The sequence below is a fragment of the Rattus rattus genome, chromosome 1, assembly GCF_011064425.1.
Source record: "Rattus rattus isolate New Zealand chromosome 1, Rrattus_CSIRO_v1, whole genome shotgun sequence".
NCBI lineage: Eukaryota > Metazoa > Chordata > Mammalia > Rodentia > Muridae > Rattus > Rattus rattus.
In genome coordinates, this window is record NC_046154.1 from 245,713,343 (window position 1) to 245,733,657 (window position 20,315).

Sequence of the window (20,315 nt, forward strand, 5' to 3'; positions counted from 1 at the left end):
TGAGCTATTATCTCCTCCTTCCCCAAGATCACTGTCCCTGACAGTGGACCCCTGTCTGTCTGTCTGTCTGTCTTCATAATCCCTACTGCGTAAGCAAGAGCCACAGACACTGTAGTGTAGTTGTGCTGTTTATCCTCAGACCTGGCATTTCATTATCTTTCATTTAAAGCCCTTTCATCCTTGTCTCCTTATAGGGGAGTGTAGTGTGTGTGTGTGTGTGTGTGTGTGTGTGTGTGTGTGTGTATAAAACATATTACCATCCCTAACATTCTTAAAAATGTTTTAGTAAAAAGCAGAAAAAGATGACTTATGTAATAAGGCCACGTGGGGAAAAAAAGAAGAGCTCCTGAGTCCCCCACAAATCCATCTTCGGGGCACTAACATGGAGTTCAGATTTAAACAGAGGATGATAGATATGCATGACTAAGCATATTTAATCAAGACTCGGACCTGTCTATCACTCATTTGCTTGTTTGGAGGCAGGTTTGTCTCACTGTCTGGCCCTGGCTGGACTGAAACGTACTGTAAAGCAGACCCGTATGCCTCTGCCTCCTACGCCCGGTTTCGTTGTAATTGCTCTTAAGAGGCCAGTTCTGTGGTGTCAAGTGTTTACAACATGGTGTCACCATCATCATCTTCCCTGTCCACTGTTCACAACAGGGTGTTGCCATGACTACCTTCCCTGTCCACTGTTCACAACAGGGTGTTGCCATGACTACCTCCCCTGTCCACTGTTCACAACAGGGTGTCTCCATGACTACCTTCCCTGACCACAGTTTCATCATCCCTCTTGACAATGCACGTGAGGAAATCTGCTCACATAACAGCAGGGTCTCCAGGAGCCTGGACTGCATGCTACATTCCAGTGGTGTATTTTATGGTGTTCCTGTCCTCAGTCCTGTCAGAAGTCAGAAGTGGAGAACTCATCCTCATCAGCCTCGAGTGTGTGACCTAGAGACAATGCTACCTCACAGGAGTGCTGTGCTCTGATAGCAGGGGGAGCACGCTCTGTGGTTACGTCTTACTTTGTCTCCACTGAGTCAGCTCCTAAGAACTGCAGAAATGAGCTTTCCGCCCCATTTTCAAAGGGTATCTGGGGTACTTCTACCAGGAGAAAGCCATCTCACCAGCTGTCGGGTTCTCCAGAGACAGAAAGGAGAGAAAGGGAGAATAAGTATCACTAATTATCACCTTCAAAATAACATTCTCTGGTGGTAAGCAGCTCCTTCCTGGAGCATTAGAACGTGCTCTCCGAAACACAGGTATGAGGCTGCTGACTTCTGAGTTCCAGGATGTCTCTTTAGGACAGTTTCTGGTTCCACATCAGTGTGGGTCCCCTTTGTTTTCTTCCTTACTCTAGGTTTCTAGATGTTCCTAAGACTCTGGATCCACTTCCTGTTCCAGACTGTTCTGAGCAGGAAGGATGCTAAACACCAAGCCTTGTGCATAAGCAAAACCCGTGCTATGGAGCCAGTCTGATGCTAGGCTCCAGCTGAGCACAGGGCTGGGAGGTAGGTGAGAGATAAGAGATTAACTTTTTGTTAATAGCTCATGAATTCTTATTGATACTTTTAATTCAAACTGTAGGCTATAAGCCTGTTATGTTCGTATACTCATACCCATGGAGATAAAGACATGAGCGGATGGGGATGGCTCAGGGGATAAAGTGCTTGCAGCGCAAGCATAAAAATCAGAGTTTGGATCCCTGGAACCCACTAAAGCCATGAGCATGGCAGTATGCTGATGATCATAGCACAGAGGAGGACAGAGGGAATTCCAGAACAATCTGGCTAGACACACAGCCAAAACGGTAAGTTGCGGGTTCAATGAGAAACACTATCTTATCAAATAATAAATGGCAATCAAGGAAGGTACCTCACATCAATCTTAGGCCTCAACATAGACACACATATGTGCCCCACACACAACATCACACACACACACACACACACACACACACACACACACACACAGAATCATGGGCTAGAGGAAGGGCTCTGTCAGTACAGTGCTTACTGTACAAGTATTAGTATCTGACTTTAATCCCTAAAACTCATGTAAAAAGCCAAATCAAGTATCTTAGATTTCTGTCATGTTAACACAAGCCAAAGTCACCTGGGACGATGACACCTCAATTGAAAACATGCCCCCATTAGACAGACCTGTAGACAAGCCTGAGGGGCATTTTCTTGATTGATGGGTTATGGAGAGGGCTCAGCTCTCTCTTGCTATGCCATCCTTGGGCCATGGTTCTGGAGGGCATGAGAAAGCAAGCTGGAGCCAGTAGGAAGCATCCCCCCATGGTCTCTGCTTCAGCACCTGCCTCTAGGTTTCTGTCTCAGGTTCCTGTCTTGAGTTCCTGCCCTGACTTCCATTGACGATGGTCAGTATTCTGGGAGGTAAAATAAACCCTTTCCTCTCCAAGATTTTCTGGCTTTTTTTTTTTTTTTTTTTTTTTGTGGGGGATTGTTTTTGTTTCATTTGTCGGTTGGTTGGTTGGTTGGTTGGTTGGTTGGTTGGTTGGTTGGTTTTGTTTTAATTAAGTGTGTGGGTATTTTGCCTGTTTGTGTGTTTTTGTAATACATCCATACCTAATGCCTGTACATGCCAGAAGAGGGCATCACATCCCCTAGACCCGGAGTTACTATGGTAGTAGTGAGCCACCATGTGGTGCTGGGAATTGAACCGAGGTCCACTGAAGGAGCAGCTACTGCTCGTAACTGCTGAGCCTAAGTCTCTCTAGCCTAAGTCGGGTTTGATCAGAGTTTTATTACAGGAATAGAAACAGTATGTTTTTGTGATCTCACTGGCCAGTCACCCTAGTCTATTTGGTATTTTTCAGGCCAGTGAGAGACCCTGCCTTGGAAAAAGATGGATAAGCCAGGCATTGTGGTACACATCTTTATTCTAGCACTCAGGAGTCAGAGGCAGTGAATCTCTATGAGTTCAAGGCCAACCTAGTTTATTCAAGTCTTGGGCCAACAAAAGGCAAATGGTAAGATCTAGTCTCAAAAAAATAAAAGCAAATGTGGATGACACCTCAGAAATAATACCCAAGACTATCCGCTGGCCTTCACATGAGCAGATACACACATGCACCCTCACATATACAAACATGACAAAAAAAGTTAATCATTACTTTACTTCACAATAATATACACTTAAAAATTATTGATCCCAGTGTTAACTTTAATGATCTAATTGCTGATATCAGCTTACAAAGTACTTGGGCAAACAATGCCCTCCCCTCACTGCTTTTTAAACCAGCATAGTGTGCATAGTGTTGGAGCCATGCCCATGACATAGGACATGTACACTCTCCCTTCGAACACCCCCTGGGTCCTGGTGCTTGGTGCTCACAGTCTTTGTGACATTATCTTTCTAGCTGTCTTGCCAGCCCTCCAAATCTTAAGAAGCTTCAAGAAAATATTGAGAGCAGAATGCTTACTTTCCTATATCTTGGCAATTGGTCTTGGCTCTCTATTGCTGAGACTGGAGACTCTGGACCTGAAAACCCTGAAGATTTCATTACATGAGAATCTAAAAACAGGCTGTTCTGTTGGGTTTGGGCAGATTCTGCCCCTGTCAAAAACTCCAGTGATAATCAGATCTCCACTATTTCATAAATCACTTAGCATTTTGGCCTGAAGTCTGGTAATTGTGTTAGAGTGTCTCGGGCTCCCTGGGTTCAGTGTTCTCACGCATACAGTGTACTGCTCAACAAAGATGTCAAGGATTCGCTTCACTTTAGGAAGTTTTCCTGCAATCTGGTGAAGCGGCTTTGGCCTTCCACTCTTGCGTCTCATGGAGATCCATGAGGATACACGCACAGGTGAGGCATGCGCACCTGTGCTGAGTCTTCCTTGTCTTCTCTCAGTTCCCCTTCTCATACTTTGTCAGTTTTCCTCCTCTTTCTCTGAGTCCCCATCACTCACTCACCCAAGACCAAAGGCCGTGCTTGAGTTCTGAGTTCCCTCCTATATTCCTGCCATCCCAGTGCTGAGATTCTTCTCTAACTTGGAATTACGTTCCTCTACAACTTGAATTGTGTCTTTGTGTCTTCTGACTAATTTGAAAAGACTTTATAAATCTTCTTCACTGTGTGCCCCAGTGCATTGCAAGATGTACTGGCGTGTTCTGCTCCCCGGGATTCCTCTATCACATTGCATAGGACTTGACCTTGATCCTTCCCAATGGCCATCTTGACTGACTGGTTGACAGGGACCATTAGGAGAGATGGCTCCCAGCTGCCCTGACTCGGAGAAGCATAAACATTTTTTTCTATGCTCTGTGGTGTACTGGCAATGGGAGTTCACATTCTGCATGGTGACCACACGCAGGTAGCTATGACTTCCTGTGCCTTCATTATGCCGCCCCATATCAACTCCTACAGCATCTACTTAGTTGGGCTCTCATTCTTATTCTAGAAGAACTTTGCACTCATATGCTCCTGGAATACACAAGAGCCCTGTACAGAACATGTTCCAGTTGCTATTCTATATCTGACCAAATAAATGGCCCTGGGCTATCAGAGACGGCCGATCTGTCACCATCAGCCACCAAATTCCTGTTTCCTCTCATGTGATGCTGAGGCCTCTCGGCTGCTATTGGTTTTGATGGAGTCTCCAAGGGACCCTGATGTTTGCTTTGGCTACACATTTAACCCAAGGGTACTTGGTTCCCCAGTATTTGTTTGGTCTCCTTTATCAGGCAACCTAAAGACACACAACTACGACGGCTATCACCATCCACTCATTCCATTGTAAGCATACCATTCCAAGAAATCAGAAATTCCTGGTTGCTGTAAAGCACTTTCTGGTTGAAAGATTGACTTCTCCTACCCTGGAGGAAGATAAATGCTGGCCTGGAATCCACAGACTCGGGAGGCCACTGGCTCTGAGCATTCACTTTAAAAATCAAAACATAACTGATCAAAGCAGTTCTCTGCGGCAGCAACTTCTCCTCCCTGGTTTTGGTTTTTTTGTTTTTTTGTTTTTTTTTTTCCATTTGGGGTTGTTTGTTTAAACATCAAACCTACAGAAAAGCTACAAGACGGAAATGAAGAACCATAGACCCTTCACCAAAAGCACTAGTGTTCAATAATCTGATGCGTTTCTATATTCATATTCACACCATCTTTTCTGCCCTGAACCATATCAAACAAAGTGTAAGCATAACTACCTCTCCCTGTAGTAGTGTTGCATGTGCTTCCTAGGACTCGGCTCATTCTCTGTTGCTTCATTGTCGCTTTCAATGCCCCTGTCACTGGCACAACACCATTGCCTAATATGTGCACACATCCAATCTCCCCACTGTCTCAGATGCAATGAAGAACTGCACAAAGCCTTTGACTACTGCATTTCTTCACCTCCGCTGACAAGGAATAGCTTTCCTGTTTCCTTTTACAAAAATCAGGAATTGTAGTACAACTTACTTATAGAACTGTTGGAAAGTTTAAACAGGAACAGATGCGATGGCACAGGCCTATAGCCACAGTGACTTGGGTAGCTGAGGCAGGGGAGTCACAAAGTCAAGCAGGCCTGCCTAAGCAACTTAGTGAGGCCCTATCTCAAAAATTTGAAAGGGAACTTTTTTCAATGACTAGGGGATATATTCCTCAATGAGGCAACTCTTATCTAACACACATAAGGCCCTACTATTCAATCCCCAGTAGCCCTGCCCCCCAAAAAACAAATGAATAACAGCAGTGATCACAAAGTGAGAGGCCCAGCCTTAACACACAGATCTATCTGATCGTGTTCAAGAGCTATGCCTCTTCCCATCTGTCTGTAACCCATGCCAAATCCACTATCCCAACTGTGCAACATCTATATTGCTGAAGGCTCACAAAGCTGCATCTGATTTCAGTAGCCATAGCTAACGCGAGCTCACGCCTGAGAAAGAAACAGTCCAGTTCCGAGATTCTGAGACAGTCGAGTAAGGAGCCACAGGGACTCCTCACCCAGCTCCCTTGGGCAACAAATAAGTCTCTGCCACAAACTCACAGCTGTCTCCAAACAGAGGCTGAATGACATCCAGGTAACTTCTCAGAACTCAACAGAGTGCTGTAGGTCCCATTTGCTTGTTCTATGGTTGCTGGGTGACCAGCCTGAGCAGCCACTGACAGGTATCAGCAAAGATGTGCACTCATTAATAACCGTGTTGCTACATCTAACTGACCAAGTCAGCCCACACTTATAAACCCCTAGGAAACCATAATTCTGGTGCTAATTCAATTCTATTTTACGAGCTCAAAGCAGTTTTCCCAAATGATAAATCCCAACCTACCTTAGCCTATGGTAAACAGGAATGGTTTTTGGAACAAGTAAATTCAGGAAACCAGCAAAACACAAGGTGTTTCCACCAAGAGGCCTTTCTCCTCCTAAGAGGTGACCTGAGCAGAGGGCCACTCCACTTACTGTGAGTCTCTCACCCAAACCTCAGGTAGAAGACATTGCCTGGCTAGATTCCGAGGACCACATTTGAGAAAACATACCAGGGATCTGAATGGAGTCTCAGGACTAAATAACATTCATTCTGTTGAATTCCTCCCCTTTTGGGGGGAAAAGTTGACTATAAAAAACCCTCTGTCTACAGACCGAAAAACTCAGTGGGGTGAGGCAAGTTACAGACAAAAAGAAAGAAAAGGCCTGTCCGTCAGATTTGACTTATGTAGTTGTACAGGCTGGATTTGTGTGTCAACTTGACACAAGCTGGGAGTTATCACAGAGAAAGGAGCCTGCCTTGAGGAAATGCTTCCATGAGACCCAGCTGTAAGGCATTTTCTCAATTCATGATTGGGGGGGGGGGGCTCAGCCCATTGTGGGTGGTGCCATCCCTGGGCTGGTGTCTTGGGTTCTATAAGAAAGCAAGCTGAGCAAGCCAGGGGAAGCAAGCCAGTAAGTAACATCCCTCCATGGCCTCTGCATCAGCTCCTGCTTCCCTTGCTTGAGTTCCAGTCTGGACTTCCTTTGGTGATGAATAGCAACATGGAAATGTAAGCTGAATAAACCCTTTCCTCCCCAACTTGCTTCTTGGTCATGATGCTTGTGCAGGAATAGAAACCCTGACTAAGACAGTAGTGGTTCTAGGAATCAAGCCCATGGCTCTGTGACCTCTCACAAGCACTCTGAACTGAGCTACCCCCAGCCCAAAGCAGGTTCTCCTGTTCCCCTACATGATATCTGCTGTTTGCATGTCCTGATACGTTAAATCTACTGGGCTTTTCCCATTTCTAGCATATCTGATGTTTATTTTCCTGTTATCCCTAATAATATAAAGAGACTGTTACAGAGCTTCAGAGATGGAATTTCAACCCTGGGGGTCAAACTTCAGGAAGGGAACGATAGACTCCACACCCTGCCAAAGTCCTTACTGCTTACTGTGAAGCTACAGGACTTGGGGTCCTAGTAGAAGCAGTGGCCTCACAGCATGAGGTACACAGCATCATCTCCAGTGGGAGAGGACACATCAAGAAGATAAAAGTCTGAAGTCCAGGAAGAAAACCCTCACCAGGAACCAAATCTTCTGGAACCTTGATGTGAACTTCCCAGCCCCCAACTATAAGACACGTCTATGGTGAATGCTGTCTATGGTATTTTGTTAAGGTGACCCGAGCCAAGACAGAGTAACAAGGTGAATTTTTATAGAGCATCTGTTTCAACAAAACCACAAGGTAGCTAATTTCTATATCTTTCACACATGGACTTGAGATTACCAACAATTCCTTAAAGATGTCTTTTGGGGAACTGCCTTCCTTCACAAGAATGAACACAAGTAGAACATGGAACCCCACAATGAGGGGAGGGATGGGAGAAAAAGATACGTCATCCACACATGCACCCTTGACCCCTTCACAGCCAAGATGCAGGGCTGAAGATGTCAAGGCCTTTGTTCCTATTCCAAAGCAGAGAGACAGAAGAAGACTGGGTGACAGACAGGGTAAGGAGTGAGCAGAAGAGTGGGGACTGTCTCTGCCTAGGTAGATGCAGCGAGGTAGGCCTTGCTGCAAGAAGATGCCGGCCTAGAAGGGGAATACAAGGCAGGTCGTGCAAAGCTAGGAGCAGGGCCACTGGGTAAGCCAGTGTAGCTGCAGAGGCCCTGAGGAAGCAGGCTGAATATGTAGTCATGGACCGAGGTCAGGAGGCTGGAGACTACTCACAGAAGGCAAGATATGAAGGTAATTTCCCATGACAGAAGAATAAAACCCTTAACTCATCTTCTGCTTGCTCTCATCCAACACAAGAGTGTTAATATGCAGAGATGCTGGAAGAGACTGACCTCAAAACAGAGGCCCAGGGCTGAGGAGATGGCTCTGTGGGTGAGAGTCTTGCCGTGTAAGCATGACAACCTGAGTCCCAATCCTACATCAAAGCTTTTAGTTCTAGCACTGAAGGCAGAGGCAGGTGGATTCCAGAGCCTCACTGACTAACCAAGCTAATAGGAGAACATTCAGCTCTAATGAGAGAATCTTTCTCAGGAGACCAAGGCACAGAGCGAAAGAGGAGGTCACCTGAAGTCCTGCTCTGCTCTTGCATGGGCATGTGCATATGTTTGTATGTACACATGAGTGTGCACAGATATGCACATGTGCACATGTACAGCATACACAGAGGGGTGAAAAGTTCATTTCCAGAGAGACAGAGACACAAGACATCTGAACTCTAGGCCATTGTACCTACTACCACCCTTTGGGCTTTGGGGCTCATGTCTTTGATTTCACCTACAGGGTCCTCCAACTAAAGCAAGCTGTGCCCGAGTTATGTTCCTCATCTGCAGGGCCCCAACGACTCATTCCTGTAAGAGACACTGAGAACGCTTACAGTTCCAATTCCTCACACATTAGAAGCTGCAGACACAGACTTCAGGCAGCCATCCAAGTTCTGGGGACAGGGTCCACCGTCTCTAGTAACAATCATGTTGTAGACTGAATATCTGTGCCTTCTTCCAAAGTTCCCATGCTGAAACCCTACTTCCCAAAGCAACTGTACTAACGGTGTTGTATGAGCAGGTGGTGGTAGGCAAACAATGTCATAAGGCCAGGGCCCTCTTCAGGGGAGCAGCCTTTGTATGAAGAAGGAAGGAATACGAGAGAGATACTCTCTCTACTATCTGTGGTCACAACCAGAAAATGGTTTTCTGTGGACCAGGAAAAGAGCCCAAAACCCTGACCTCAGGCCTCAGGTCCAATAAGGAGTAAGGGGCTGGTGTAAGCCACATCATCCAGGTTCTTTGTGACAGTAGCCTAAGCAGATTCATACACCCAACCAGGCCCCCAATGTCTGGATCCAGGCTTCCTAATGGAGTAAGGAATCTACCGTGCCTAGTCAGTCTGAGCTTATACTGTGAGAAATCCCCACAGTCCCAGACTGCTAGACAAACCACAGGCTCTGAGGGAACACTCTATCACAGCAGCTGCAGTTACACTGAAAACTGGCAATTCCATACACTACAGTTGACCTCCCTGCAAAGGAAAACAAAACACTCAAGAGTGGGGGGATTAAGACCCCATTTAGCTGAAATACACTCTCATTATTACTTCAGGTACACACAGTAACTAACAGCGTGGCCACGAGTCCAGGCAGCTGGAGCTAATGACTGGCAAGCAAATGACTGCCGTGAGGGCAGGCTCACCATCACTCAGATCCTGAAGGAGGTTCTCCTGGCAAGAGAAGTCCAGCTTTGCCTTGATGTTGATGGTGAAAGTAGCCACCTTCCCGGGCTGCAGAGGGAACTGGGCCAGCGTTTCTTCCAGTTTCCAGCTCAAGAAGTCGCCGTACAACTTCTCTGCAATGAGAACACAGAAGTGAGGAGGATGGGCTCCTGGTGGCCTGAGGCTTACCTACCCCCCCCACCCCCCGGGAGAAACAAAGGCAAATGAAAAGCTGGCATTGCATGGTGGGTGGTCAAAGGCCAAGGCCTTCCAGAATCAGGAGACCATGAGGTGCTGCAAAGCTACATGATACCCTATCTCAAACAGAGGAGGGAGGGAGAAGGGGAGGAGGGAGGGAGGGAGCAGATAGACAAGAAGAAATCTCAGAGCAATACCTGAGGCGAGGACAATGCCTTCTTCACTATACTACAGCCTCTCCCTTACCTGAGATACGAACCGAACCAGCATAACAACTGAAGCTCAGAGAATCCCCTTGGAGAACCTCATAGAAGATAGAGATAGAGATAGAGATAGAGATAGAGATAGAGATAGAGATAGAGATAGAGATAGAGATAGAGATAGAGATAGAGATAGAGATAGAGATGATATAGATATAGATAGATATAGATATAGATGGTATAGATAGATATAGATATAGATGATATAGATATAGATGATATAGATGATATAGATATAGATAACTCGAAGAAAGAAAGTGGAACAAAAATCAATACTCAATCAAGCATGTGAGTTCTGGGATCACAGCCCTGAACTTGAACCCAACACTGGTCCGCTCAGCTCTTTGAATGCGTAGTCACACATCCTCTGTCACTCCCAAGAGGGCTTGTCAGTAGACGGGGCCAGGGATGGATTTTGTGAAGTAAAATGGGGCTATGTAACATCTCAGTACAACATCCTAGAACCTGGGAAGCGATTAGGTGTGGGACACAAAAGCAGTTCCAAGCCACGACACTAACTCAGTTAATGAACTATCAGCATACAGAAATGGACCACCGTGGCTCTGGGGACATAGAGATAAGGAAGATGTGGCCTCTGCTCCGGAAAGGATAAGAGCTTGATGGGGGGCAGGGTTGGACGGAAACAGATGGGCTCCTAAAACTGCTCCAGATGAGAAGCCGGCTTCCTCTCCATATGAAGCTTCCTGAAGAAATCCTGCTCCTTTTGCACAGCGAACGGGTTTGATAACTGTCTGTTGTATTAATCAATTACCTAGAGCTAAGATAAAACTCACTATCCTCGTAGAGCCCCAGATTTGCAAAAGAGAACCAGTTCTCTCAACCACCTGCCCTCTCAAGCAAGATGTACAACTAATGGGGCAGAGGGAATGGCTCATAAAACTATAAACACGGGACTCTTGTCTGCTTGGGTGGCTTTTGGTTTCTTAAAGGGGCTTCCTCTGAGACCACAGTTGTGTTTAAATGAACTCTGAAGGTTCCGGGGCTTCCACACCCTGGCTGGGCACTGTCTGTGGACAGGGCAGCCTGTGCGAGCTGGGCAGGTGTATCCATGAACAGGAGACCTTAGACCATGTGACCGAATCCACAGGGTTCCTGTCTAAATAGGTCCCCACCAACTTGCACACTTCGGGCAACAGAAATGGGGATAGCCAGGCTCCACAAGGCAGCTGCATCACAGACCTCTCCCCATGTTCACTTGTTGACTCTTACACAAAGTCCGTGAAATGGTGCCAACTTCAGCCTTAAGTGGTGGGCTTGTTTCCTCATTTTCAGTTGGCAGAGACACAACACACCAAGTATGCAAACGACCTTCAAGAAATGTAACGTAAAGGCTTCTTCAGCCCTAACTTCTGCACCCGCCCCCATCTCATTTCCTTCCAGTCTGCATCCCCAGTGAGCCAAGCACACACTGTGTGTGAGGCACGTCACCCTGTCTAGAGATCAGCTTATCGCAGACTTCTCCGGCACGACCCCAGAATTTGCTATTAAAATGCCAAACTAGACAAAACAACAGTGCCTTCCTGTCCGTGTGCAAGTGGGCACCAGGCTGAATGTCTTTCAGTCATTCGTGAGTTTTGACATCTTCCGAACAAGCACAGCTGCAGGTCCATTCTCGTGGTCAGTCACACGGAGCTAAAACAACGCAGGGTCTTCAGGCAGAGCTCAGTGAACACATGCCTGACTCCCACACGGAACTGTGAGCTCCTGAGGACAGGGCCCATGTATTATTCATATGCCGGCACAACGACTGCATACAACGTAAATAAATATCTGACTGTTGGAGAACAAAATCAAACAAGGTAAGTATAAGCTGCCAGGTATGGTGGGAGCAGCATGTCCAGTCCTTCCAGAAGGGGATGTAAAAGTCCTCAGCAAAAGGTAATGAGCGCTGTACCCGGGAACGAAGGCCAGAGCTGTGGATCAAGGAAGGCATCAGGGGTCAGCAAGATTCTAAGCGCATGGATGTGTTCACAGACAGGCAAGTGGAGGCCTAAGTCAAACTCACAGGGGGTCCCCCGTGACCAGCATGAGCCAAGGTGGTGTCATGCTGCTTGACACAGGTTTGTGGAGGAGCTGGGTGAGAAGAGGAACTGGTGGGCAGAGAACAGACAGGTACCCAGCAGAGGCAACAGAAAAGGCAAGAGTGAGATTTCCCTATGGCTTCTGGCCTGGCCTCTGCTTTTGTAGACAGGCTGTGCCTGCTCACAGTCCAGTGTGCTGTCACACTGTGAGCTCCCTGGGGACCCCGACTTGCTGCCAAGCTGCTCCCTGACGCACAATGTCTAAAATACAGTGGGTACCAGATAGAGACCATATGTGAGGCAGAAAACAAAAATGAGAACTGCTGAGTGCTGGGCTGAGAGATGCTCAGGAAAGCCGCAAACAAAGTGGTGTTTCATTAAGAAAACAGTGACAGTGGCAACAGCGGCCTGCAGGGAGCACTCCTGTTTCCTGAGCACTTGACGGTGTCAGGGTTGTGCACAGCTAGGGGTTGTGCCTGCTGCCTATGTGTCACCACAAGCAGAACCATCTCAAACGTGAGCGAAGGCTGCCACCAAAGCGAGGAACGTGGTGCAGTGTACCAGCCCCTAAATGGCAAGGCCACTTGAAACCCAAGCAGGTGAAACGCTGCAGGCTGTAATGTCGACTAGGGCTAGTCTGACCTTGGGGGCTTCCGGCTTGTCCACACTGAGCCACAGTGGCCTGCTGTCAGCAACACACCTACCGGCAAGAACCAAACGTGCTGCCCTCCCCCCCACTTCCCATGACACGCGGCTCTCTGACGACACAAGGCAGAAACCGGTCTACAGTATTGATTTTTAAAGCCTCACCCTGCAAGGCCATAATGTTAAAAACAGTAATTACTGTAAAAATAGCATAACAACTCAAAAACAGGCTGGGCCCAAAAGACAGGAAATCAGTGGGGTGACTGACGTCTGTATGGCGCTGCAGCCAGCTCATTACTGGACTCCTGGGTCCTGTGACTGTTCTGGCCCCAGGTTCCATGCGGACAGGAACAGGGGTCGTCGGGGGAGGGCTGCCCGCTCCACTCCCTGGTGGAGGAGCTGTTCTTCTCTACTTCCCGCTGCTCCAGTTTCAAGGCTCCTCAGGGTCCTATGCACCCAGAAGTATTCAATTTCACCATTCTAGAAATTATTTTCTAAGGACAAAGAGGAAGGACCGCCATCTTGGGAAAAAGCTCGAACCAGAAAACCTTCGTCTGCCTCCTTCAAGTGTGGCACTCACGATGGTTTTTTTTGAAGTCAGTTTGACAAACCCTTGCATGGGTTACTAGACCTGGCAGACCAGCCGAGCTGACTTCACACATTCTAGGCCAGCATAGCAGTGGTCACTATTTGCCTGGGAGGCTACTCTCAAGATGTGGGCATCTGCTCTGGAAGCTTGAAAAGAGGGTGCACCCAGAGGAGATCGCTAAGCTGCCTTGCTGAACGCAGCAGGACAAGTCAGTCAAGAGTGAGGAGGGTCAACAACAGTGGGGAGAGTGCATAGGCGGGGCTGTCACCCACACGCTCCAACAGGGGATCTTATGGGGACAGCGAAACATGGGCAACTGCCCATGCCCCATACAACTGAGGGCCAGCAACCGAGGTCCGTGAGAAGTCCTGCATGCAGCCCAGCCCTTCCTGACCAAGCATGTGGCCTATGTGAGAGCTGTCTCACTGCACCACTGACTTCTGTATTACGTTCTGCAGATTACAGAGGGACACTTTCAAGTAATGAACAAACCCATGTGTAAGGAACGGCTGAATGGTGCCAAATGAAAGTACTTCTAAGACACAGCTCAGGGTGATTCAGAGTGAAAAGAAGGCTCCGTGGCCACAGCAACGAAGTAGTTGAACGGCCCAGGCGTCAGAGATGACATTGATTTCATGCTCCGTGAGTGGGCCTCTCTGTTTTTCTCTCTTCCCTGCATTGCTGGCTGCAGAATGGAATGACCAAAGGGGTTTTTCAAAATCCAATGGGGTGGTCTGCACTTTAGGAACAACGCATGATGGAAATCAGTAACACAGTCTGTGCCCCTAGCTGCTCCCCACGGTAACGTCGTCTGGAATGGCAGTCACGATCCCAATGCTGGGGCTTCGCTCAGTGTCACCAGGGAAGCCGGGGACTTATGCTGCTTTAAACCTTCACCTTCTGAGAAGCGCCTTACTGGAAGAACCCTACACCATGCATACAACAAAAGCAAGGGACGCACAGCCTCTCACCCAAGGCCCAACGGAGGCTTCACTTCCTGTCAACACATTCGATCGGCGGCATGCATGTGTACTGCAGCCATTGGCATGACAGCGTGTGATTTTTATATTTTTAAAAAGTAATCTGTTGTATGTAGTTTTTTTTTTTTTTTTCATTTCTTCTGTGGAGGTCAATTTTTAAACTCACATAGGCAGGTGTCCTTGAACTGGCAAACTAAAGAATGTCAGCAGTCACCAAGGCGGCACGGCTGAGCAGTCCAAGCTCCGTGACTAGAACATGGAAGGGACGGTCCAGCTCTGCTTTGTCTGGAAGTGCCATCAGTGTGTAGCTGTGGAGTTTACTAAGTGTCACAGGAATTATACACCGATGATTAATTAGCATAAATCAACAGATCAGGGCTTCAAAGCTTGGAAAGGGTGAAGTTAAGTATAAGCACATTTGGCTTAAGTAGAGGTGAACCAATAATTTTACTAACTTTTGACTGTTTGAAATATCACAAGAGACTAGGCTACCTCCCTATTTATGATGAGAAGCATTAGCTGTAATATCAGGAGACGGCATGCGGCCAGCAGAGGTGTTTTTGTTAATGTTAAAAAGTAGGTATTTGAAGAATCGGGCTTCTGGGGTTTCGATTTTGGCCAAGAGTCTAGGTGATAAACGCGGATCATCCCTGAATTTAAACTAAATTCTGTCTTTTAACTGTCTTAGTAACTACTTCTGAATGACAAGCATATGTTGCTTGACACAATTTGATACACTGTCTATGCTCTGCATCCCAGAGCAGATATGTTAAGATAATGTTGAACATTAACAGGTATTTTCACATATTTCACTTGGATGCTTACACACCTACATGGGAACTAAAAACTGGCCTCTACTTTTAAATAATTTGCTATAAAACTTGGCAATAAAAAATAAATAATGGGCTGGAGAGACAGCTCAGTGGTTAAGAGCACTGACTGCTCTTCCAGAGGTCCTGAGTTCAAATCCCAGCAACCACACGATGGCTCACCACCTGATCTGTGATAGGATCTGATGCCCTCTTCTGGTGTGTCTGAAGACAGCTACAGTGTGCTTGTAAATAAATAAATTAATTAATTAATATATGCTGTCTGAAAAAAACTAAATTCAAAGAATGAAGAAACTGTTCTGGGAAGATGACTCCATGAGTAAAACATGTGACACAAAGCATGTAGACCTCAGTCTAAATATGCAGAACCCACGTAAAGCCAGGCACCAGTAGCGTGTGTGCATATAACACTGGTGTTCCTGCAGAGCAGGGGAGACAGACACAGAGGTGGGAGGCAGGCACAGGAGAAGCCTTAGAAGCTCACAGGCCAGCTAGCACAGTGTACACAACAGCAGACAATGAAAGAGCAGAGGAAGATTAGGACCAACACTTGAGGTTGTCCTCTGACCTCCACACCTGTGTGCCCACGTGAACACAGACCCATACACACATATACCATAAATACATACATATGCACACTAAACGTGCACAAAAATAAGACTTTTTTAATTAAAAAAAAAAAAAACAGGACCTGTAGATAAGTTCAGTGGTCAAGAGCACTTGTTGATTTGCAGAGGGTGAGGGTTTGACTATAGGCACCAGTGTCAGGCTGCTTACAACTGCCTAGGACCCTAGCTCCAGGGTACCTGGTCCTCCCTTCTGGCCTCCATAGGTACCAACACACTACACATTCATCCACACACTTGCAGGTACACACACACACACACACACACACACACACACACACAAATAAATTTTAAAATGAAAAGGAACAAAGGGGACTAGGATGTGTATTCATGTGTTGTGTTCACACCTGCTTTGTTTTGCTGTGTTCTGTAGTTTGTGATGCCAGGGATCAAACCCATGGGACCATGGAGCCACAACCTTGGGTCTACACCAAACTTGTGTCTATGTATATTCTGAGCATTCTTACACCGTCTACAGGAAAATAAGTACATTTTTCCCTGGTTTTGTCTTCATCGTAATGAATTCAGTGGTACTTTAAGCAAAGGCCATAAAACCTTTCACAGCCTAGAAAGATTCTGTGACAAGTGAGCCGGAATCAGAGGAGAATACCAAAAAGGGAGATAACCCTTGTCTTCAAACAGGGTGGCTACACTACATCTGCATGGTAGGAACCTGTGAACGAGGACCCATTAAAGCCCAAAAGGCAGTCTAGGCCTCACATCACTGACCCTCATCACACACTCAGAAGCAAAAGGCCTTTTTTATGGGGCTTGTGATGCTCATCTCTGGACAGAAGAGTCAAGAGGACTAAGAAAGCACAAAAGGCTAATGAGTTAAGGCAATGGGCGTGGCTAGAAGGGACCACAGGCAGAGACAGTGGGTGTAAATGGGCTTCCCATTACCTTCCAGGCATCAGAGACAGACAAAAGCAAACCAAGGACCTGCAGGCCTGCTCCTGCAAGTGCTAGGCACCAGGTAAGCAAGTGGGGTCCTACAAAGACAAAGGGTATGCAGAGGATGGCAAACAGGAGTGCAAGTGGAGTATGTGCCCTCCGGCCTGCTTCCTGAGGGTTTCCAGGGTCCTGCCAGCATGACTCATGGGCCCCAGGATAGCCCACCCCACATGCTCACAATTGCTGTCACTGCACCACAGCTCTCCTGTATTGAAGCCACAGCAGAGAAAGGCCCTATCCTTACCCTGACCTGAAAGGCCTCTGTGGTGGCCCTGAACATGAGAAGCCACCCATCTGCTACTGGGAGCTAGGGGACTAGAAATGGCTATTGCTACTCCTAAGGAAGAGAACAAAGCTACCTCAAAGCGAGGAATGGAGCCTGGGAACCCAGAACCCAGAGAAGGCAGAACTTCACAGTTGGACATTAACGATGCAGGATGCACTAGACTTGCAATAAAGACAGCACGCCTGCAGAAACAGAGCCTTCTTATTAGGCACGGCTGTGGCTCAGCCCCCCAGCACCGCTCCACCAACTCCTGGCTCCCGGCTATCGCCAGTTCCTCATCTCCTCACGTCAGGCAGGCGGGTCATCTGTTGATGCTGAAAGCTTTTCCGCACTGCAGAACGCAAGCCGCAGGGATCGTTCCCTCTGTATATTTTGAAAGCAGATGGCCTGTTTTCATTAATTTAATTCTACATGTAAATGTACCGCTGCTTGGGACAGTAATTAAAAAATGAATGATGGCTTTAATCTTTCCGTTGTAACTGCTTTGCTTTGGAAATGGTTACACGATGCCTGGCATTACACGTCTACATGTCTTCCTCCCTTGTGATGAGGTAAGGCTAGCAGAGCTGAGACTAGCGCCTGGAAAAGCATCCGCATGTATATGGAGCTCTGAAATGAAACTCACTCTATTCTGGCTTTGAAAATTAAAAGACAAGTGTCGGAGAGGGGGCACATCAGTCAAGAGCACTGGCCGCTCCTTCACAGGATCTGAGTTCTGTTTCTAGCCCCTACACATATGCTTACAACCATCCACAATTCCAGTTCCAGGCAATGGGGGAAGAACATTAGGGTTAGGGTTAGGGTTAGGGTTAGGCTTAGGGCACCAGGCATACACGTGGTACACAGATATGCATGCAATATCCAATCCCACAAAATAAAATAATAATAATAATAATAATAATAATAATAATAATAATAATAATAATAATAATACCTAGTCATTGTTGTTTTTGTTTGTTTTTACTTTGGGGGGAGGTGGTTGATTGGTTGGTTTGGGGTTTTATTTTTTGTTTGTTTGGTTTGGGGTTTTTTGGGGGGGAGTTATTTATGTATTATTTCGTTTTACATCCAACCACTGCCCCCATTCCCAGTCACCCCCTCCCACAATCTCTCCCTCACCCCCTCCCCTTCACCTCTGAGAGGGGGATCCCCCCCCCAAGTATTCCCTACCCCTCCCTGGCACATCAAGTTTCTGTGGGGCTAGGCAAATCCTTTCCCACTCAGGCCAGACAAGGCAGCCCAGAGAGAAGAACACATCCCATAGTCAATAGCTTTGGGACAGCACCGCTCCTGCTGTTCAGGACCCACACAAAACCGAGCAGCACATCTGCTACATCCTAGGTCCAGCCCCTGTGTGCTCTTTGGTGCTTCAGTCTCTGAGAGTCCCAAGTTGGTTGACTCGGTGGGTCTTCCTATGGCGTTTCTACCAACATTGAGGCCCTCAGCCCTTCCAACTCTTTCATAAGGATCCCCGAGCTCTATCTACTGTTTGGCTGTGGGTCTCTACACTGTTTCTGAGACACTCGTAACCCAGCTGGAGACAGAGAGTCAGCCAAGAGTACTCTCAAACAACAGGGGAAGACCTAACACCCCAATACTGGGAAGGTTTTCAGTGGGATGCTGATTGGGCTGGAACCCAAAACGTGCAGTAACTGAACAAAGGAGGTGGAGATAGGGTAGAGAAAGCAAAGGAGGTGGAGGTAGGACAGAGAAGATGGCTGACTGAGTCCAGGAGAGGAGTGGCTGATCCAGCAGCTTAAAGGGTTAAGTGTAACGTCCTTAACAGGGGAGTGTAGGTTTGGGGTGGGGCTCTGCGTTTGCAGTTTATTTTTGGATGTTTTTGAGACAAGGTCTCATTACATAGCTCTGGCTATTTGGAACTCACTGTGTAGACAAGGCTGGCCTAGAAATCACAGAGAGCCACCTGCCTCTGCCTCCCAACTGCTGGAATTAAAGACGTGCAGCACCATGGCCGGCTGGGATTATATTCTTAGTGGCAGCCAATACTTCCTTTGAAAGAGAAAGACACACAAGGGCTGTGCTTCAGAAAGAACACGGGATCTGAGTAAAAATAGTCACATGATTATCACCTGGGTTTATTTTAGGAAAGAAAAAAAATATTTTCCAGTTTCAAATTGGGAAGATAAGGTAGGTTACAGGCGATGTAAAAGGTTTCACCGTAGAAGACCCTATTCCTAAAGACATCTCATACCTGAGTCATAAAATATAAAGAAATCAACCTGGTACTGACCTGGAAGCTTTATCCCTGCTGGCTAACTTTCACGATGAAAGATGTTGTATACACTACTGGGGGAGAAAAGAGATCATCCCTCTGACCCAGTTATGAATCTTATAAGCTACATTAACAGTAGGCCTTAGTAAGACACGCCCATTAGTGCAACACTGGCATCAATGTCATGGGAGCAACCAAATACTTTATGATTGGGTTTAAGACCTGTTCCACAAGAGAAAGCCCATGCCTGTCACCACTGTCAGGGTCAAGAACCTGTGGCTAGACAGGGCCATAGGGAGAACTTAATACTATTATTCTGCTAAATGGACATAATGTTAAATAAGCTCCTAATGGCTTATTGTTACACTTACAGATCAATGCACCTCTCAATCCTCCACAGAGAAGCTTTTATAGCAGTACTGACTAACACAAAGACCACACCTCGTGGAGGTAGAGAGAGTAAGAGACTTTGGAGTACTAAGCCCTGAATGGGGCATCTATATCACACTCCCTTCCTGGAAAGCTCAGAAATCAGTGGGGAAGAGGAGGTGGAAAGATTCTAAGAACCAAAGGTGGACCGTGATTACAAGAAAACTGTTTTCTGCACGTAGGAACTCATGGTGATTGTGACAGCATGCACAAGACCTATGAAAGTCCAAATAAAATCCCAGCATGGAGAGGGCAGGTGGACATGAAGTCCCACCCCATCTGTGGAGAGATTACCAACTGATGGCTGCTGAAAGAAGGTAGCCATTTTCTTTGAGTACTTGTTGCCCCTCGTAGGCTGACCATTCTCCAGGCGATGGCCACACAGCCAATAATATACAGACGGAGAGATTAGATTCAATGAGTTTAAAAAGAAGAAGACAAAAGAGTTGGCTGGGGATGGGTGGGGTTGGATCTAGGAAAAGTTGGAATGAACATAACAGAAATACATTGCAAAAAACAAAGAATTAATAATAATGCTGTTTTTAAGCGTTTCCTCCTAACGACTTCAGTTTTCTGTCACTCATCAACACT

The 20,315-nt window shown here is 46.8% G+C and overlaps 1 protein-coding gene across 2 annotated transcripts in view; it reads right to left on the minus strand.

Annotated features, from left to right (window-relative positions):
* The window catches only part of Trappc9 (trafficking protein particle complex 9), a 464,527-nt gene that overhangs the window by 327,810 nt on the left and 116,402 nt on the right, over positions 1–20,315 (minus strand). For both annotated transcript variants that reach the window (XM_032916426.1, XM_032916420.1), the window contains one exon: positions 9,634–9,786. In XM_032916426.1, coding sequence (XP_032772317.1) covers positions 9,634–9,786 — 153 coding nt within the window. The remainder of the gene's footprint in view (positions 1–9,633; positions 9,787–20,315) is intronic.